Consider the following 20,857-nt stretch of genomic DNA (forward strand, 5'->3'; position numbering starts at 1 on the left):
TAGGGTGACATCAGCGCAACACATAGAGAGCGTTAAACTGCACGGAGGTAAATACAACAAGAAGATGAGAGACGAGAATTCAAAAAACCTAAGAAAAATTTACGTGATGCAAAACCAGTCGGCCAACGACACAGTTAGACACCTGCCTGGCAGACCACGAATTTCAGAAGAGTGCTAAATTTCGTGTTCATCCTCTGGGTTGAACATACCAGCATAGACAGAGTGAACAAATACGAGGTATAAGATAGCAGAAATACATATACAGGGACACAAGAGGTAAGAAGAGGAAAGACGGACAGAGAAGCAAGAAAAAAGGGGCCGGAGGGATGAACAGACAGAGGCTTAAAATAAGTAGTAGAGGTGGGGGGAGGGGCGGAAGAAAGCAAGGGGCACCCCACCCACCCCACCCACCCCACCCACCCATCCCCACCCCACCCACCCATCCCCACCCATCCCCACCCATCCCCACCCATCCCCACCTCACCCACCCACCCCACCCCACCCACCCCACCCCACCCACCCCACCCCTCCCACCGATCCTCCCCCCAACCCTCCCCTCAACGCTCCTTTCACTCCTCCCGTCACCCCTCCACCCCTCTCCTTTCTGCTGCGTCAGGGCCAGAGGCTGAGAGCACGGGAGAGGAGGCTACACGGGGAACTGGGCCGCGTCAGGGGCGAGAGACGCGGGGCGACTCGACACTTCACAGCGTGGGTGAGTGTGGGGAGTTCGTGGTGCATGGGGGACGGTGGGTGGTGTGGTCCAGAATATAAATCACCTGTGTAGGATACACGGGGGATTTTTGATTGGTGCTTAAATGTGTGTGTGTGGAAAACGGTGTAGTGTGTGAGTGTGTGTGCGGTGGGGGGTAGGGAGGTAAATGTGTGTGTAACGCAAATTAGTATCTGGGGCGGTGTGTAAACATCACACATTGGGGAGACAAAGGCGGTCCGGCGTGGTTCTGACCACTTACCATTTCGTGTACTATGCCAGCCTTCATAGGAGCTCAATAACAGCACTTGCCCCACTAGTCTGTGGAGCTCCATGGGGGATGTTTGTGTTGGAGCTCGTGCTGTAGGTGTAGACGACGCACGACCGTGGATCCTCTGTAGGGAGCGCGCGTCTGCTGTGGGTCGCATGGAGCTGCACAAGCGGACACCGCCGCAGCGATTCCCATACCGAGTCACGAGATAGGCGCTGGGAAACACCACCATGGTGTGCTTGCCTTGTATGGTCAGTCGTGTGACTGATTATTATAATATATTAATTCACACCTGTGCACCGTGTCATGGCAGTTTCTCTGTTTTCCTTCATTGCATTTTTATTTCAGAAATATTTCACCTGCAAAATAGATTGAGTTTGAATATCTCATGCGAAAGGGTGCCCAGGGCATGTGGGGTCGTCCAATTGCACAGTGTTTAGCGCACATCACTACACACCCATGGACTAAATCCAGAGGCGAGTGACAAATGAATCAGTTCTGCCCCCCTCGCTTCACCAACCCGCACTAGTCAGCATGGTGAAATATGGTAAAAAATCAACACGACCGACAGGGCATAGGGTGCCCATTATCCAGAAGTGCTTTACTTTATGATCACATCCACATCTAATGTGGATTTGGTTATTTTTCTTTAGTTTTCTTTGTTGCATAAATACAACTTGACAAGATGTGTACTGCTTCATTCTGGTACATTTACTGTTTTTCAGTGCATTTCAGCACTGGGTGTGTTTGTTGGATTTATTGTTTGTCACGTGAGGTTAAACACTAACAAAATATTTTATGAACCAGGCAAAGTTCACTAAGCTATTAGATTTTTCATTGAACTGACAGATGCTGTAACCTGGTCCCTTGGGTACCCAGGCCTTCCTATAGTATAACTCCAGGAATCGGCAGATTTTTATTTTATTGTACCAAGTAAGGTCCACTGAGCTATATAGCTGTTTTTCAAAAGCAACCTGGCCACAAATCGTAGCTCAACGAAGTGGCTTATCACGTGGAAATTTGTAGCAGCCAAATACTGTAAACGCATATTTCTAAATGTGGAGGGAAAAAAACTCGAGGATCCAGAGAAAAACCCACGCCACCACGGGGAGAATATGCAAACTCCAAATATCCAGGCGTCGGGGTTGGAATCGAACCCACGACCTCCTGCATTCCAGGCGAAGGGGATAACTTGTTGCCACCACTGAGCCCCTTGTTAATCTGATGTGGTATACTGGTACAGCCCCTGGTGGCCTCGGTCACTTTACTGACCTTTGCACCATTGTGTAGTCGGTTCAATTGAGTCGCAGACATACTCTTTGGAGGCAACAAATTTATTTATACCAACACGAAGGGGTAACTTCCCTTTTACCAGATAACAACCTATGGTGGTGGACCACCAGGCTATCTGCGCTAACACTCTGGGATAGCTACAATGAGCAGGACTCCAGCTTGAGTCCTGCCCATGTGTTGGTGACTCTTCACGGACGTTGAATGTAGATCTTTCAGAAGACAACAGCAAAGCTGAACCCCGGTCCCTCTGGGGACCCGGTTTATATGCTCACCAGTCGTGGCCGGCTCTGCTCTTGGCCACGACTACCTTCTCGATTCCTATTGCAAGATCTCGCCCTGATACGTGACTACCCACTAGCCCCAACTTGGGGCCCCTGTGTAGACTTTACCCGTCATGTACCTTCCAGGGTCAACCAGAGTGCAATGGCCCACATTAACCTCATTCATGGTTGACACTTTCACACCCCTCCTATAGAGAACAGCACTGCACGCCACACGTGGTGCCACTCAGCGCCATGACTCAGCGCTCACCAAGCCCCACTAGGGCTGGTACTACACCCACATATATGGGGTGTCGGTGATGTAATTACATCGCACGCCGTGCCTCTTCAGGCCGGCACTACACAGTGGCATTCCCGATGTCACTACATTACACCCCCCCCATTCGTAGCATTCAGCCGTCCTGGCTGTCAACTCCCCCTTAAAACTAACCAAGTGAATAAGTTCTAGATTTGAAGCTTTCGTGACTGCAAGGATCCATACTCTTTGGTTCTATTCGGTAAAGTCACGTAGGTAAAAAATAAAACAACAAAAATCATGACGTTTCTTCCACAACACAAGTGGCCTTCATCAGGTGAAGGGGACCGTACTGTCATGAGGACAGCGTTGGAGTGAAGACAGTCCATCCCAGGTCGCGTCCTTTTAAGCTGTGTGGGAGGAAACAAAATGCTTTGACAAAGGAATTAGCATAAAATGACCGTAACGCACAAGAGGACCGGCACGGAGGGGGGGAGGGGGTGTGAATTGGAACGTAGAGGACCGGCACGGGGCGGGGGGGGAGTTTACAAATGTAGGTGTGAAGTGAAATAAGCTTCTATGAAAGTTTGGTATATCACTATTTGGATAAATACCATTGAAAATTAGTTTAATGTTTGGTATGATTTAGAACATCTTTCCAATGGTTGCTTAAGTGAATAAGGTGAAAAAAGCGAGTAAAAGTGACTAAACGCTATGTGTGCCTCAATAACAATAACAAATAGCATATAAATAACCAAGCCCACCTATACAATATATACACTAGCTGCAAATGTACAGAACAACACGAGAAAATATAAAACGCGAATGCACGGAATCCCTTCCATCACCAACAACTCCCATCCTCACCGTGTAACAATACCCATAAGCACAACAAAGGCTAGGTTCAGCCAATAACCGATATGGCCTACTGAGTGTGACAAGCAACTGATGGTGTGGGAGTGTGTGTGCATGGGTGTCACAAAATCCGAAGAGTTTTTGAGCGAGTCCTCGTGGCTGGGCCTCCAGTGGAGGTGGGCTCACTCTCCCTGGAGGTCCCAGGGGGAATATGCAACTGTCCAGTCGAATCCGGCTCCTCACGAAGAGCAGTAGGCCGGGTCGACGGGTTCTCCTCTCTCGAATCAAGTGAAGACAGCGCAGGCGGCGGCTCGGGGGACATCAGGCGCGCGGCACCTGAGGGAGGAAGCACACGACTCCGCTGAGGACCAACCTCAACGTGCACACATGCCAGCTCGCCGGACACATCTGTCCCTCGGCGCCCACAGTGTGGAGATGGAACAAACTCACAGGGAGCAATAAAGGGCTTAGGGCAAGAGGAGTGTACAAATCAACTCCGCCGCCCCAAGCGGATCTGGACACACTGCGGTCGAATGACCCGAATCACATCAACCAGCCCTCTCCAGGGTTTGAGCAATTTGGGCGATGTACCCACCGGTACCTGTGGACAGTGCAACCAAGCTCTGTCCCCAGGTGCCCATTCATGTTTTTGAAGTACGGAAGCCCCTCAGCCATTCATTGGCCAATCGGCACGAATCAGAATTTACCCTGGAAGTCTCCCGCACTTCTGAAAGCTTTTGAAGGGTACAGCACACGGAGTCAGAGATTTAAGATTTAGCCTTGTTGGGTGCGGCTTGTAACTGAACATGAATCAGGGGGTCGTGTTCTCGCTGACCTGATGACTCAACATGGAGGTCAGAGTTCTGTGCAGCCACCTCAACCATACCATCCATCTGCGGATTGTGCGGTGACATGCGTACTTTCTTGGGTCACAACTAACGCACACCTCTTGCAATAATTTTGAAGAAAATGTTTTGCCCTGATTGTTCAGAAGACGTTCGGGAGCACTCTTGTCCATTATGTAGTGGGTAATAAACTGGAGGAAGCTTACTCTGAGGCAACACATTTATTATAACATTAACAGGTTATTACACAATGGGGTAATGGCCCCTTTCACCCGATACTCTATGGAGGTAGTCCCTCCAGACTAGCTTGCCTCTCACTGGCTATCACGACATCTATACTGCTGGGGCTTGAGTCTTCGCTTGAGTCTTCACTGGTTATCAGCTGGAGCTTTCACTGGTACAAGCTCGAGCCGACCCTAGCCAGGGGTTCGGCTCTGCCCATTGGGCTCTACTCTTCAGGGCTCCAGGATGCTCTTCAGTCTTTGGCCGGAGAACAACTGCTGGGACCGCTCAGGGACCTGACTTATATATAGGCTCCTGGCTCACTCCGCCCCTGGCCACGCCTTCCTTCTAGGACCGTCTCCGAGGGTCTGGAGAATGACATCATCTCCCCAGCCCCCTTCCCGGGATCTGGGGTCCCGACCGTTGGTCACGATGCTCCCCCAGGGATTGCCTTGGCCAACGGCCCGTCATCATTAATCCAGCAGGTTCAGCCTCCCCTCTGCTCCCTACTGACACAAGCTAGTACTGCCGGCTATGATTAGTAGCGATCATGTTCAACCATGCCACTACAATTACATAGCCATTGAGGAATGCCTCAGTGATCTTTGCCGCCAACTGTTTGGGAAGCGGCCAGGCCACAGGCCATCATGAGAAATACTCGACTCCCACCAGAAAATATTTATTCCCACGAGCGGCTTCTACCGCGTGTACTGCACACACCCCTTCAACAAATTAGCAGCATCCTCAGCCATGCCAGGCCAGAAGAAATCCGACTTACGTGTGGCCAATGCTAGTTTATGCACACCCAAGTGCAACAGACGCTCGTGCACCGCCCAAATGACCTTACCCCGCAGGGCGGTGGGCACAACAATGTTGGAACATCGCATCTCTCCGTCCCAATGCATGAGCAATCCACCTCTGAGAATGAAAGAGGCGACACCCCATCGATCCTCGCCCCCATCAGTCTCTCTGACTCCGCATCGCAATTTAAGCAGGGAAGCGTCCTCAACCTGGAGGCGCCCCCATTCTTCGTGGTCCAATCCAATGACAGCATCACGCGCCACTGGATCCCCAGCTCCCTCAGATGTTACAACCTCGGCCGATGCCGTAAGGGTAGGGGGCGAGTGTTCGTTGCGCGGCTTACAGCGACCGGAGCCCGAAAAACTTGCGCAACTCTCGTTCGTGGGTAATCGCGAGAGGGCGTCCGCGTTCGTGTGATGGGAGCCTTTGCGATAGGTAACCTGAAAAGAGTAGTCACGGAGGACCTCCAACCAGCGTGAAAGTTCGCCAGATGGCTGGTCAACCTGCAGCGCGTACTGCAGCGCCGCGTGGTCCGAGCGCACCTCAAAGTCTCTCCCATACAAATATGGAAGATACTGTTGCAAGAAAAACACGATAGCTAACAGTTATCAGCGTGTGACACAGTACCGCTGTTCAGCCGGAGACAGCACTCTGCTTCCTTATGCGATAACACTCTCGATGCCATTGACAACTAGAGACAGAACAGCTCCAATGCCAGTGTTACTAGCATCTGTATCAAGGACAAACGGCAAGGAAAAGTCGGGGTAGTGGAGGGGAGGGGCGTTCACCAAGCCATCTTGGAGTGCAACAAATGCGGCCTCCTCATGGGTGGTGCCGATGTCACAAGTCGAGGAGACTGAAGTGCTGTGACAAAAGGGCCATTGCCTGAATCGTCTCTTACTATAAACATTTCATTTCAAAGCGGTGTTATCGAAGAAGTTTTTTTGGAAGATAAATAACATCGCGATGGGGGGAGGGGGAGATAGCGGGATTGAGGGGGAGCGATTAGGGGGGTTATAGAGGTGGGTGTTGAGTAAAATAGTATCAGTGTCTTGTGCTTGAGCCTAGGGGCTATGCCAAGGGGCTAGGACATTGAGAACACGGATTCGAATGAACGTCTCATCTTGCCACATGCTTTTTTTACTATCTCCATCAGTAACAAAATCAATCTACAAAGCAACGCTGCTTCTAAAATGGGTATAGTACTCTGAAGCATGTAAAAATGGTAATGTACTGTCAATCGTACTTTAACAGGAGCATTGTCTCTTTAAAGGTCACGGTTTTTGTTGTTGACATGAACTCTATTGGCTTCCACCTCCCTGTTCACAGAGATCGTCAATAGAGGCTGAAGTCTGTTACTCGCGCACAGTCAGCCGAGGGAGTGATAGCCCTCACTGTGCCCTTCAGCCCGTGGCGTTGCCTATGGGACTCATTGTCCCGTAACATCCCGAGTTCACAATGTCGATTAAAGCGACACCTTTGTTTAATAACGATCTATGAAATTAGTGGGACTTTATATAGTGTGACAGTCTTGTCTTTGGTAATACTGTACTCATGTTTGTTTCTGTTGCCTGGTTTTTAATTGGTAAAGCTGTGATCGTGTTTGATCCCTCCACTGGTATTCGATTAATTTCTGCATCAAGCACAATATCCCCTTTGCTGTCTTCAAGTTCCACCATGGACACGCTCCTGCTTGCCTCTCCCATCATCTTATTCCCCTCCCAATGTTCTCCTATATCGTCCCTACCATCTCGCTTTACTCCCCTTCACTCATTCTCCGCCCAGCAACCAAGGCTTCCTGTTGGAACTTCTAATCAACCTTTACTCATTCGGAGGTCACTCATTCCCTTTTCTTTTGATGCAATTATTTGGGCCTGTCACTTACCATCCACAGATTTCTCCTGTGATCATCACTTTATGTTCTCTCTTTAGAAATGTAGGCTGAATGTACACCTCCTTGTTCCCAATGATGATTGTATCTCACTGATGTGCACATCACCTTGACAGAGGCTCTTTTTAAAGGCACTCTAATTGATTATTTCTCATTTCACAGCCTCCATTACACTACTCAGCAGATTATACCCCACTTTGTTCGTCAAGACTTGCTTGAGGCAAATATAAGTATGGTCCAACAACTTCTATGACTGACACGGCACGAGTAAGACTGCCTGCAGTCCAACCAAAAAGGCTGCATCATTGAAAGCTGGTTTCAAGCCTGCCCTCCACGTGTGTTAAAAGATCTTACTCACCCATGTGATGATAGTTGAGCCTCTGGGTGTCAGCATTTCTGCTCTGATATTGCAAGTGTTGGATACTAGTGATTTCTTTCATTTTTCTTAGGGTACCTCTCACTTTATACTCAAATGGCTCAATGCAGAAGGTGTAGGGTCTTTGGTTGCTGTGGCTTGCATGAGCTCTTCAAAGGGATATGACGAAGAGCGATTCTGCATTTGGGAGCATAATTACTTCTAGCATGCTAGTTTCCGCCTTCAACTGCTGAGGAGCTTGCCACTGGCATTTGTAATTGCGCAGGAAATATTAAAGTAGGCTCCCCTGAGCTGACTGAAGTTTGCAAAGTCATCCTTTATTTGACTGAGAGTTATTATTCAACTGCTGCAGTTTTTCCATCAGGCCCCCTCTGTTCATGCCAGATCTGAGTTTTGCATTGCCTTCTTAGGCCCTTGTAGCAGTTTTTACGTTCGTTTTTCAATTAAACACCACGTTTAATCACTAATCCATTCATTTCCAATATTGCAACAGGTTGTTGGGCTGGTCTTGGCGGCGTTGTTTACATAATCTTGAAATTGTCCTAAACTGTTGGTTCCTCATTAGACAGGAGCGTGCATTACCACTGCCCACCTCCACATTACAACCATCCCCACCATAAGAATTATATCCAGTATGAGCTGGAGAAGCTTTTGTTGAACTTCGAGAGTACTACTAAGAAATGGGGTTTACGTTCATCCCCACATAAAACAAAGCACCTGCCTGGGTATTCTGTCATCGTATTCTCCCATCCCTCCACTCCCCATGAGCAGTGGGGCAGTTTTGGACAGAGCAGAACAATTTTCCATACCTGGAAAGGGTGCATGTGACTAGCTCCAGTTTGGCAGCAGAGGTCATGCTCCGAATCGGTTGAACATAATTATCTCAGCTGCGTAACACACTGTGAATGCTACATTGCCTGTCGCTCCATGTAAAGCTCTGGGTCTTCTCAGCCAGATATCCCCTCCCTTCTCTACATTTGAGAAATTTGGATCCCTTTTAAAGGAACATCCACACTGGTTTTGCATATTCAAGTTGTCTACGATCCACCGTGGGCTTAACAAACTAGATTATGTGAGCAGCTTAGATCCTTGAATGATCTGGACAAATGCCCATCAGTGAGATACTAAGGCAGGTGAGGCAGCATTGGCTGGGTCATGTAGCCCAAATGCCCAGTCACTGTGTACCCAAACAGCTTCTGTTTGTCCAGATATAAGGGGCTTATCGCTATAGGCAAGAGTTTGACTGCAGTGTAACAGAAGGATGGTGGAGCTGTTTGGGCTTGCCAACAGCTCGACCAGTGGTTTCAAGATCAGCGTCTCTGGAGGAGTTTTGTGAAGGATGTCCGCCTCCAGCAATAACGGAGGGCGGAGGAGTGATGCTCACAACAACGAGCGGAGTGCAGAATGAGTAAAATGCAGCAAGGTGGAACAGTAGGGAGCACAGGTGGTAGATCTGCCAGTCATCCCTGTCACTCAACCCATGACACCTTTATCTATCCTGTAACCTACTGCCCATGAGCCTTCGACAGTCCACATGACCTCAATGTGCACTTAGCCTGGCACAAACACTTTTTTGACGTCACCAATTTTGAGTGGCGAATGGCTTTTATTGTTATTGTGTTTATGTATCCACCCCTTCATGTGTCGTACTGGCCTTCTTAGGTGCTCGCTAGCAGAACTAATCCCAATAATGTAAAAAACGATATGGGAGATTTTTCTCATTTGTATCTTGTATGTTTGTGTACATCGCCTATGTGTGTTTGTGGCGAGCCATGCTGCACAACAAACTCAGCCACAGTTATCAATAGCACGTGATATCTACACTGGTTTTGGGTCCTCTAGGTTGTGTCTGCATTAAATGAGTGCCTGGTACAATGGGTAATCAGTATAACCTATGAGACAAACGTGGCCAGGTGTGGTGCTGGCCATTTCTACCCCACTTTGCGTGCAGGTCTTCAAAGGGGCTCACTAACAGCACTTGACCCACCAGTCTGTGGAGCTATATGGGGGATGTTTGTGTTGAAGCTCGTTCTGTCGGCGTAGAAGACGCTCGACAGTTTATCCTCTGTAGGGAGCACGCGTCTGCTGTGTGTAGCGTGGAGCTGCACGATAGTGAAACCAATAGAGTTGTTGCGCCTTGGGCGTAAACATCAATGTATGTCCATTTGCCAGGTGTTATTTTTTTCATTTCCTGTGGAGATGTGTGCTGTATGAGAGAAAAAGCGACTAAGCCCACGCCCTCACCCCCTTCTCCCTATTGCATTATCTCCTCGTACTATTTGACTACTCATAAAATCATACGTATATAGTGACACCCCAGGGATAAATTAATATTGCTTGTTATAGCACCTTCTTGTAGAAAGAACGCTGGTTAAGTCAGACCGGCCTGTATATGTACAGTATAGATATTTAGTTTGCAGCAATGCAATACACACAGCTCAATACACAAAGAGTTAAATGTATAAATATCTCATACTAAAGAATGGATTACTTGGGTTTACAAACATGATGTACAAAACTCGTTATAGTCTCATGCTCTGCATGCTGTTGTAAATGCACGTGGTGCATACTCACTGACCAGATGCTTCGTTATTATTGATACTAATAAAAAATGTTAAATTAAGAATTTTCTTCATCAATTTCTCACGTTAAACAAATATAGGGAGGCGTTCATCCAGCGGTAGAGAGACAATGGCTGCTGATGATGATGTAACGTGCCGCTAATTTTGAAGAATTCCTAAGAGACAGTGCAAGTGGAGATTCAAAGGCATAGGAAGGTGGTTGCACAGACACCTGGACCACTGCTGTCCTGTATAAGTGATTTATTTAACATAATGAACATTACAGTAACATTGACGTTGCCTCATGTGTGTACTTTAAGTTTTGGCTTCCCCACACAAACACACTACCTCCACAAAAGGTCATGTTTACTCATTTCTGTGAAGCGTATTCAAGTTTAATTTATTAGGTATAGCCCTGTGAGCCATGCGGCTCTTAAGTCGGGTGCAAACGCAACAAACAAAATATGAATCTACATTGCAGAAAAGTATTGAACCACAACCAGACCAAAATAAAGCTACAAAAACAATGTAACAGCAGTAATCATAGGAACTGTGATTTTAAAATAAAAAAAACGATAAACATAACATGTACGACAAAACCTGCAGCCATAGCTGGCAGCACGACACTCCCAGTGTATGATGTGTGAGTGAGTCAGCAGCAGCGTGAGTGAGTGTATGATGTGCGAGTCAACGTATGATGTGCGAGTCAGCGTATGATGATCGAGTCAGTATTAGGTTGAGTGAGTACATGATGTGTGAGCCAGCGCATGATGAGTGAGTCAGTGTATGATGTGTGAGCGAGTCAGCGGCAGAGTGAGTGTATGATGTGCGAGTGAGCCAGCACACGATGAGTGAACCTGTGTATGATGAGTGAATGGGTCAGTGGTTGTTCGAGTGTATGATGTGTGAGTGAGTAAGCGCATGATGAGCGAGTCAGTGCATGATGTGTGAGCGAGTCAGTGCATGATGTGTGAGTGAGTCAGTGCATGATGTGTGAGTGAGTCAGTGCATGGTGTGAATGAGTCAGTGTATGATGTATGAGAAAGTCAGTGTCGGCTCCCTCTGCCCGCGCTGTCGCCCCCCCCTCCCCCCGGCTCCGTCGCCCCCCCCCCCCCGGCTCCCCCACCCCGTCGGCCTCCTGGCTCCATCAGCTCCCTCCGTCGGCTCCCCCGGCCCCCTCACAAATGGCCCCGCCAGCCGCTGCTGGGAGCGCGGTATGTGACGTCATACCACTGCTAGACAACCTCAGAGCACCCTCTACCCATACATTGAGAGCATGGGAGTGCCCACTACATAGGGACTACCCAAGATCAAACCTGGCTCCCACCCTCTAATCGTCACTCAACTAGAGGTGACGCTATCCCGATCATTGCACATTACAACGCAATTTGCCGTCTGCGTGGCATCACGATGGTCGAGGCAGTGAGCACGTGGTGTCACGCAGCTGCTTAATCTGCTAAACCTGTGTGGTGTTTTGAATTAGGTTTACATTTTACTTTTCTTTATCGTAGTGTTGTGTTCATGTGAATGTTCAAATGCTTGCACTGAAGAGTGTTTTGAGATGCCTAAAGTGTTTCGATGCAATTGTATGTATTTCTATATATTCCAATGACAATTTTTAAGCTTTCATTACAATTTAAATAACTCAATGTATTCACAATCAAATACCTAAAGTCACAATTGTACCTAACCGAGACCTCTCAGATTTTAGTAGCAACATTTTATTTTTATAATTATTATTCTTTCCCGTACCTGTCTAAAATTACACGACTATGCTTACAGGTGACACATGGTTTGTTTTCATTTTCTTCAGGTGACTCGATGCATTTGTCGTGATGGCATCAAAAGTTTCTGCATGTGAGAGCATTAAAACCAACAAAGTGAATCTGCAGAAATACCTCCAGGCGAAGTCTTCAGAAGTGCTTGACTATTCCTATCAAACAGGGATAGTCCTGGACAGTGTATATGCGTCCCTCAAAAGCGAGAATAACCCCATGGCACGAACACGGGACCTGGTTGACCTGGTGCTCAACAATGGAGAAGAAGTGTGCATGAGATTCCTTAAAGATGTGCTGGTGCCACTGAGATCCGAGATCCCTCTCTTGGGTCAGTGGATATCACAGCATGAGCAGCAGCTCAACGTGATGGGTGTCGATCTGAGCACGACTGCGGGTAAAGCCATCCCTGGAGCAGCTTCTCGTGAGTGATGCTAAACTTCACGTAACCATTCGCATGTCTCTGGCAAGTTTAAGCGAAGGAATTGCTTTGAACTGATATGAACTGTCATTTGATATTCGCAAACTGCACCACTCTTGCATAACAACATCCCTCTCAGGAGGAGGACATTCATATTCCATTCCATAGCAGGGTATGTACAAGGGATCAGAAATTTGGAGGAAAGGATGGATGGATAATGGAAATGTGTGTCAGTATCAAAACATTGCATCCACACTGTACCCCAACATTCCTGAATTTCTGTCCTATCCTACACCTCCCTTTCCTTGCAAATGACTTAAACATGGTGATTTTCTCTCACCTCTTCAGACACAGGCATTTTATTTGAGCTGGAAGAATATAATGAGCTATGAAGCTCTCTTTCAAGTGTCATGCCCAATATGTTTGGCCATGGCAGCAAACCCATCAGCTGCCTTGGTCTCCATGACTTGGTACAATCTGGATTCCACCAAGGCCATTTCGTTGAAACTGTTTCCCTATTGAGGGTGAATGACCACCTCTCTTAAATTATGGAAGCTGCTTCTAGTTCTTGACTTTTGGGCTGCTTTGGATACCACACACCACTCCATCCTATTGAATCGGCATGGCTACGCAGGCATCTCTCACACTTCCCCATTGCTTCTGCTTCCCCTCTAAAAGTGAGCCCTATTTTTGCAAGCAAGGACTGCCTTCTGTTCAGAAGTCCCAATTATATGGTGTTCCACGTGGCTCGGTCCTTGGCTATCTGCTCTTCTCAGTATAATGTCTCCTCCTTTGTGGACATTTTTTACTCCTAATTTTTTTATATTGACTAGCTATGACTGCTATTCTCTTTGGTTCTATTCAGTAAAGTCACGTAGGTAAAAAATAAAACAACAAAAATCACGACGTTTCGGCCACAACACAAGTGGCCTTCATCAGGTGAAGGGACCAGGCTGTCTCGAGGACAGCGCTGGAGTGAAACACAGCCACGCTCAGACCGCGACCTTTAAGCTGTGTGCGAGGAAACAAGGTGCCTTGACAAAGGAATTAGCATAAAAATTTGCATTTGATTGGCCGACTTAGCATGATGAACGGCGTAGAGGTGGTGTACATGCGGGTGCACATGCCGGTTGGCGCGGAGGGGGAGTTTACCTATTGATGGTGTGAAAAGGGAATTTTTAAGAGCTCATTGCATTTCGGACCAACACCACCTGACCCGTGAATTAAAACATGTACACCTGGCCCTCAAAAGGAATGGATACTCTGACCGTACCATCCGCCAAGCTGTTTCTCCCTCGATACAGAAACAACCACTTGATACTCCGGTGAAAACCATCACACTACCATATATAGCAGGCGTTACTAAAAAGATTTCCAAAATTCTAAACAAACACAAGATCCAGGTCCGGTTCAATACAGTACACAAAATTCGTGATCTGATCCCATCCGTGAAGGATGTCATTCCTGACTTACAGTACCCCGGGGTTTACAAATTGAGTTTTACCTGCGGTGCTTGCTATATCGGGGAGACAAAGCGACATGTCTCTGACCGAATTCGCGAGCACAAATCAGATTTGAAACACGGCAGAACGAATTATTCTGCCGTAGCTGAGCACTGTTACAACGCTGTGGGTGATCACGATATAATTTTCTCCGATACCAAGGTTCTTTGCAAACCCACGGGTTTTTATCAGAAATTTGTTTACGAGGCAATTCAGATCTACAAACACAGACACAATTTCAACCGAGAAGATGGTTTCAAATTAAGCAACCATTGGAAAGATGTTGTAAATCGAACCAAACATTAAACTAATTTTCAATGGTACAGTATATTTTTCAAGTAGTGGTACCCCAAACTTTCGCAGCTCTTAAAAATTCCTTTTTCACACCATCAATAGGTAAACTCCCCCTCCCCCCCCACGCCAACCGGAATGTGCACCCACATGTAAACCACCTCTACACCGTTCATCATGCTAAGTCGGCCAATCAAATGCTAATTTTTATGCTAATTCCTTTGTCAAGGCACCTTGTTCCCTTGCACACAGCTTAAAGGTCGCGGTCTGAGCGTGGCTGTGTTTCACTCCAGCGCTGTCCTCGAGACAGCCTGGTCCCTTCACCTGATGAAGGCCGCTTGTGTTGTGGCCGAAACGTCGTGATTTTTGTTGTTTTATTTTTTACTAACGTGACTTTACCGAATAGAACCAGAATATGGATCCTTGCAGTCACGAAAGCTTTAAATCTAGAAATGACTGCTATTTCTAATGACACCCCGCCTTTTAATGCCATTGACTCATGAAACGGAACCTACTCTCTCCTCTTAACTCTTGAAAAATGTTGATACTCCTACTGATACTCCTGCTGTTATGGAGTGACTCATGCAGCAAGCTATGGCTGCAAAGTTTGGTAGTACATGTTATGTGTATCTTTTATTGTAAAATTTAAATTAGTTCCTATGATCACTGTTACATTGCTTTTATAGCTTTATTTTAGTGATTTCTAAAACGTTTTGGTTTAGCCATATTTATTTGTTGTAGTACAGAGTTAGACTGATAACTTTAATCTAAATTGTCTTATGGTTGTAATTGTTTGGCTTGCATCCCACTGGGATGTTTGCACACAGCATTGATATACGGTGCTTTTTCCGGAAGACTTTGCTGTTTTTTCCTGGATTTTTCTGTTTGCGCGTAGTCACTTTAAGATGTTTCTTGTTCCTGGTTTTGTTTGTTGCAGTTGCACCCGATTCAAGAGCCGAATGGCTCACAGGGCTATACAAAATAAATGAAACTGAAACTGGATTGGTTATACTTCACTCCAGATTCAACGTCAAATTTGTAGACCTCGTCATTTGTAAAAAAAGTCCACGGGAGATAATGACTCCGAATATATGATTCCCGAGAAATTAAAATAAGATCAGATACAGAGGGATCAGGCTACTCATGGTCACCATTGCCCAAGTGGTGAGAGACTGGGTTCAATGTTTCCTTGGAAAGCTGATGGAAGTTGTTGAGCAAATTTGTCATTGGAAATCGACACTCTCCACAATGTAGTGGCTGCCACAGTGTTTGCTGATGATGCAGTAGCCAGATTAGTTGAAGTTCAAGTGAACCTACGATGTATCACGTGGGATGCTACGAGTGTTGTGATTCATGTGTCTGTTCTTGTGGAAGTGACAGCACTTCATCTTCTCTGCTGCTAGGACCGTGGCTGGTGTACTGCACTCCACCAGTGTAGCCCCCGTGCTACGTGATGTAGGCCAGCTTGAGATGGGAGAGGAAACACAGCCCCAATACCAGTGAAATATAAAAAAAAAAATCAACATCCTAGACAAAAAAAAAATCGATAATTGTAGGATAAGGCAAGCAGTGCATTTTACACACAGATTGATAGAATTAGGTTGTGATGATGCTGATGTACACGGTAATGCTAAATGTGGTACTATCTTTTTCACAGGCAAAACAAACAAGACACATGGTGGTAGCATTTTTGTTATGATAAAACATATTTTTTTACAAAAGGTACAGTGTTTATAAAAATTGCATTTGGAGAATACACATCGTGAAAACTTCCACACAATAATTCATGATGTACATGATGTTGCTGCATTATCCATGGTGAATGAATTCGCTACGCTTTTTTTACATAGTTTATTTTAAACATATTTGTCTGCTATAGGAATATGTTTTTTATTGTAAGTGAAACTGATCTGCTCGTTAAATTATTTGTGTCATTTAGATAAGCCTGGTGATGATTTCAGAGAATTATTGCTGAAGCTGACATCATTAACACGAAACTACGACGCACGACCTGGAGAACCTGCAGTGTTTTTGCTGGAGAGGATGGTGAAGCCAATTCTGGTTCCCTACTACCGCCATCAAGAAACCAAGGAGCACGAGTTACTAGCGAGAGGCAAGCAGCACGAGGAGCTGATGAAGAGAGCACAGAGAGAAGGGATTACTTACAAGAAGCTCTTTGATCACATTGGAAAAAAAACACACCCCCGACTGGTTATTGTAGTGGGGACTCCAGGCAGCGGTAAAACCATGTTGAGCAAATTCATTGTGCACAGCTTGCTGTCAGGTGAGAAAGTATTTGCACGACGCTTTGAGCACATCGTGCTCATAAGGTTCAGGGAGATAAATGATATTGGAGAGGTGTCACTGGCAGAGCTGTTTTCTAAGCTGCACTCATGTTTGGGAAACAAAGCGGATGAGGTTTTCGCAAACCAAGAGAGAACCCATTTTGTTATGGACGGGTTGGACGAGTTTGGAAAGCGCCTTGACTATGCCAATGCGTGCACCGATCCACATAAGACGGCAACAGTAGAAGCCATCATTGCTGCCCTAGTGAATGGAAATCTCTTGCCCAAGGCCTCGGTCTTGATAACGACCAGACCCATTGCCATGGAACAACTGAGTCAAGTGAATGTTGATCGAGCTGTTGAAATCACTGGGTTTTCCAACAAAGATAAAATAGCATTTTTTAACAAATTTTACCAAGATAGGAGTCTAGCAGAAAGGGCACTCAAGCTCCTGCAGGAAAATGAAACAGTGAATACATTGTCCCAGAACCCTTCATTCTGCCATATAGCAGCCATTACACTGAAGGAACATTTACAAAAGTCTGAACATTCTGAGATTATCCTCAAATCAATGACCGACCTCTTCACACAATACGTGTTTGGGCTCATAGTACACCATGGACGTGGCAGCTGCTGTGCCAAGGAAATTGTATCGTCTCTTGGCAATATGGCTCTGAAGGGGGTTCAGCAAAACATCCAGATGTTCAGCCAAAAAGATCTAGAAGAGTTTGTTGTTAGTTCTTCTGAACTAGGAAGTACATTCATCAACAAAGTGTTCACATGTGAGGGCATTAAACAAGGGAGTTGTTATTCATTTTCACACTTGACAATGCAGGAATTATTTGCAGCGATAGCTCTGCATCTGTCACATTCAACATGGCCAGTGAATGACGTCATCAAGGCTATTAAGGACAGCAAAGATGGGAGGTTTGATGTGTTTCAGAGGTTTTTTTGTGGACTGGCATCAAGCACTCCATGGAAGTTCTTTGAGGGTATCTTGGATCCTCCATCTGCAGATTATCAAAAGGAAATAATCGAGTGGCTCAATCGCAGCATGAAGAATCGGATGGTTGACAAACACAGGCTCAACAGTCTCCTGCACTGCGTGCACGAGCTGCACGACCGCAAGTCCCTGAGTGATGTCACTCGGTCCATGACTGAGATAGACCTGTCATTCACAAGGCTGTCCCTGCCAGACTGCGCTGCCATCTCCTGGATCCTGCTGCAGCGAGAAGAACCTGTGGAGACACTCAACCTGTTCGGCTGTGGCATCGGCACCGAGGAAATGAAGAGGCTTCAGCGTGGACTGCACAGATGTAAACATCTAGTGTAAGACTGGCACACCTTGCATTCACTACTTCACAAATTGTGTGTGCATAATTGTGCGTGATATCAACTCAGTTTCAATTGAGCACCAGGTGCAGTGTGTAAAACATCGCTACTCGGGAGACAAAAGCAGCCGGGCGTGATACTGGCCACCCACTCCATCATATGCCATGCCGGCTTTCATAGGTGCTCCCTAACGGCACTTTCCCCAGCAGTCTGTTAAGGCTATACGGCAGATCTTTGTCTATAAGAATCCTCACTTATTAACTGTGCATACAGTACAATGTAACTCCATTCTCACGTAAACACTCGGTCTTGCGTAGCCCAAGCATGAACACAAATTTTGACAAATTCTTCCCCTTGCCACTGCCATCATTGTCCTCACTCACTTCACTCCTCTCCCCGCACGCCACGCTCACCCCTCCCTTGATACCTCCCATTAACCCCCAATCTGCACCTGCCTTCACTTTTTCCATAACCCATCCCCCACCCTTGCCCATACCTTCACTCTCCAGCCGCATACCCACTCCCACTCATCCACTGAGGGATGAGGTTCGGTGAGTGAGTGCGTGCCTGCTTGAGTTGGTGGGTGACTTGGTGGGTGGATCGATGAGTGAATATGTGGAGTTAAGTGAGGATGTGAGTGGCGTGTAAGTGGGTTGGTGAATGAGTGAATTAGTGTGTGAGTGGGTTGGTGAATGAGTGAATTAGTGTGAGTGGGTAAGTAAATGTACAGTGAGTAGGTGGGTCCACAGTGAATGCTGCACTCACTGTACGTTAAAGTACAAAAGGAAAAAAAAGTTACGCATATTCATGGATGCTGTAAAGTTTTCCATCATCTTCAGCAACATTTAATTAGCGATAATGATAGCCCTCACACTATATGCAGGGAGTGAGGTGACCTTAGGCCATACTGAGAAAATGTAGCCCTGATTGCGACTGCGGTGGAGAGTGAGGGTAACGGTTTGATCCACGTGTCCGATTCAAGCCCCTGGTTCACAGTGGATCATGGTCAGTGATTGTGCTCACCACTACAGAGACAGCTAATTGGTAATGGGTGTTAATCTTAGTTGTAAAGCATTAAAGAGACAATGATCCCCCAAGTAGCCCATATAAACTGGTGGGGAAAGTGAAGCCAGTGACAGGGAACAAGCACACACTATTACACTGCACTTTAGAGCACAAAGACAATCTCCCCGTGGAGCCTGCATACACTTTTGAGGCAAGTGCTGATCGCACTTCCCTGACCAGCACCGTCCTTGGCTGTCTTTCTCTCCCCATTGCTGATGTTGACACACCACCAGGTACTCATTTAAGGCAGAGTCACCCTACGGGAGTTCCAGGACCAGAATTTTTTTCATCACTCACCACTGATGCTGTTTACGGATATTGAACCCAGGTCACTTCGTTTGTAATGTAATGTGCCAACGACTTTCCCACCATTCCCCTAAACGCATATAAATACACAATCAAAGACACTCGTATATACACACAGACATGTACACACACAAACGTACACATAGTGTACATATAAACTCACACACTCCTACACATGTACAAGTACAGCCTTTGGTCAGTCTACTGCTGGATAAGGCACTCCCACACCATGCAGGTCTTGGGGGTTATTTGACCAGACATCACCAATCTTGTCAGTGTGGGTTGGTGTAGAGCATAGAGATGAATGTTGTTCCATTGCCATAACGCAGCTCCGCAGGCTACAACAACTGTTGTTATACATGTTAGTCTTGGGTAGAAGCACCATCCAGCCTCGAGCCTATTTAGATTTTCAGATTTATTAGACCTTACATGTGTAGTGTTCGATTTCACTCGGACAACTTTTGTCTTTCTTTGAACACCGTTTTATTTACAACTCTCAGCATGTCCTCAATATTTTACAGTATCCATGTCGCCACGGCTCGCTCGTTGTGCTTCACTCGACTCGCTCGCCACCTTTGTCTCTCCACTCCCCCACGATTACTTCGCTTACTCAGCCGCTAACTTCTTCATCTCTGCTCTCCTATATCACGGTCACTATGCTCTCTCCACTGCTAACTGCTTCGTCTCTGTTCAGCTTCGCTATCGCTACGCTCTCTCCACTGCTGGCTGCTTCTCTTCTTCAGCTCCGCTATCGCTACGCTCTCTCCACTGCTGGCTGCTTCTCTTCTTCAGCTCCGCTATCGCTACGCTGTTTCCAAGCTCTGTCTCCAACTCTGTCTCCCAAACTCTGTCTCTCCAACTCTCTGTCTCCAAGCTCTCCACACTTCAATTCCCCGCTGTTCACTCCAAGCTCTCCAACTTCAACAACCTTGCTCCAATTGCCGACCCCCCAATTTATCCCCGCTCTCATTACTCCCCAATTAATTAGTCCGTGTCCCAACGACGCTCCGCATCGTTCGAACCTGTTTCTCCTCCAGACCTTTAGGTGCCACTCTAGCCTTGGCAACAGCTCCAGCCAATCACAGCCGTCCTTGGTTCACCCAGCTTAATTGCCCTAATATAACCTGCACTGTATTTGCCTTCGCTACAGGCTGACCCAACATAACCCGTAGTGTCTGTGTTATCATGTAATCACGCTGAACACATCTTTGAATTCAAAGGGAAACCCATGGAGACGCGACCGCTGCACAGGCGTTAGTTCAGGGTTTTGCATATATAGATCTCGCAACCAGTCCGGATCATCTCCATCACCCGGCAACATCTCACTCTGTCCCGTTGCCAAACACGCCTCCCCTTCCGGACCCGGCGCTGCCGTTGCATGCGCCAACGTTGTACCCTCCAGAATGACGACCGATTCGTGTCCCACGTTTACAATTTGTATTAAAGGGTCGCAATTTGCCGGTACAATAGTCAAAGCCCCTACCAAAGTGGGCATCCGTGATACAGCATTTGAGGGCGTCAGCAATATACCCTCCTGTTG

The 20,857-nt window shown here is 46.8% G+C and overlaps 1 protein-coding gene across 4 annotated transcripts in view; it reads left to right on the forward strand.

The window, feature by feature from the left end:
- The first annotated feature begins 600 nt into the window (after positions 1-600).
- The window catches only part of LOC142907497 (NACHT, LRR and PYD domains-containing protein 3-like), a 34,155-nt gene continuing 13,898 nt past the window's right edge, over positions 601-20,857 (forward strand). For 2 of the 4 annotated variants that reach the window (XM_076057078.1, XM_076057079.1), the window contains exons 1-3: positions 602-712; positions 12,154-12,539; positions 16,269-17,943. In XM_076057078.1, coding sequence (XP_075913193.1) covers positions 12,176-12,539; positions 16,269-17,943 — 2,039 coding nt within the window. In that variant the 5' untranslated portion in view covers positions 602-712; positions 12,154-12,175. Of the gene's footprint in view, positions 713-12,153; positions 12,540-15,986; positions 16,052-16,268; positions 17,944-20,857 lie in introns of all 4 variants that reach the window. The other 2 variants (XM_076057080.1, XR_012931051.1) reach the window with 2 other exon arrangements.

Source organism: Petromyzon marinus, chromosome 79 (genome assembly GCF_048934315.1).
Source record: "Petromyzon marinus isolate PM22_M1 ecotype Great Lakes invasive population chromosome 79, UKy_Petmar_22M1.pri1.0, whole genome shotgun sequence".
Lineage (NCBI taxonomy): Eukaryota > Metazoa > Chordata > Hyperoartia > Petromyzontiformes > Petromyzontidae > Petromyzon > Petromyzon marinus.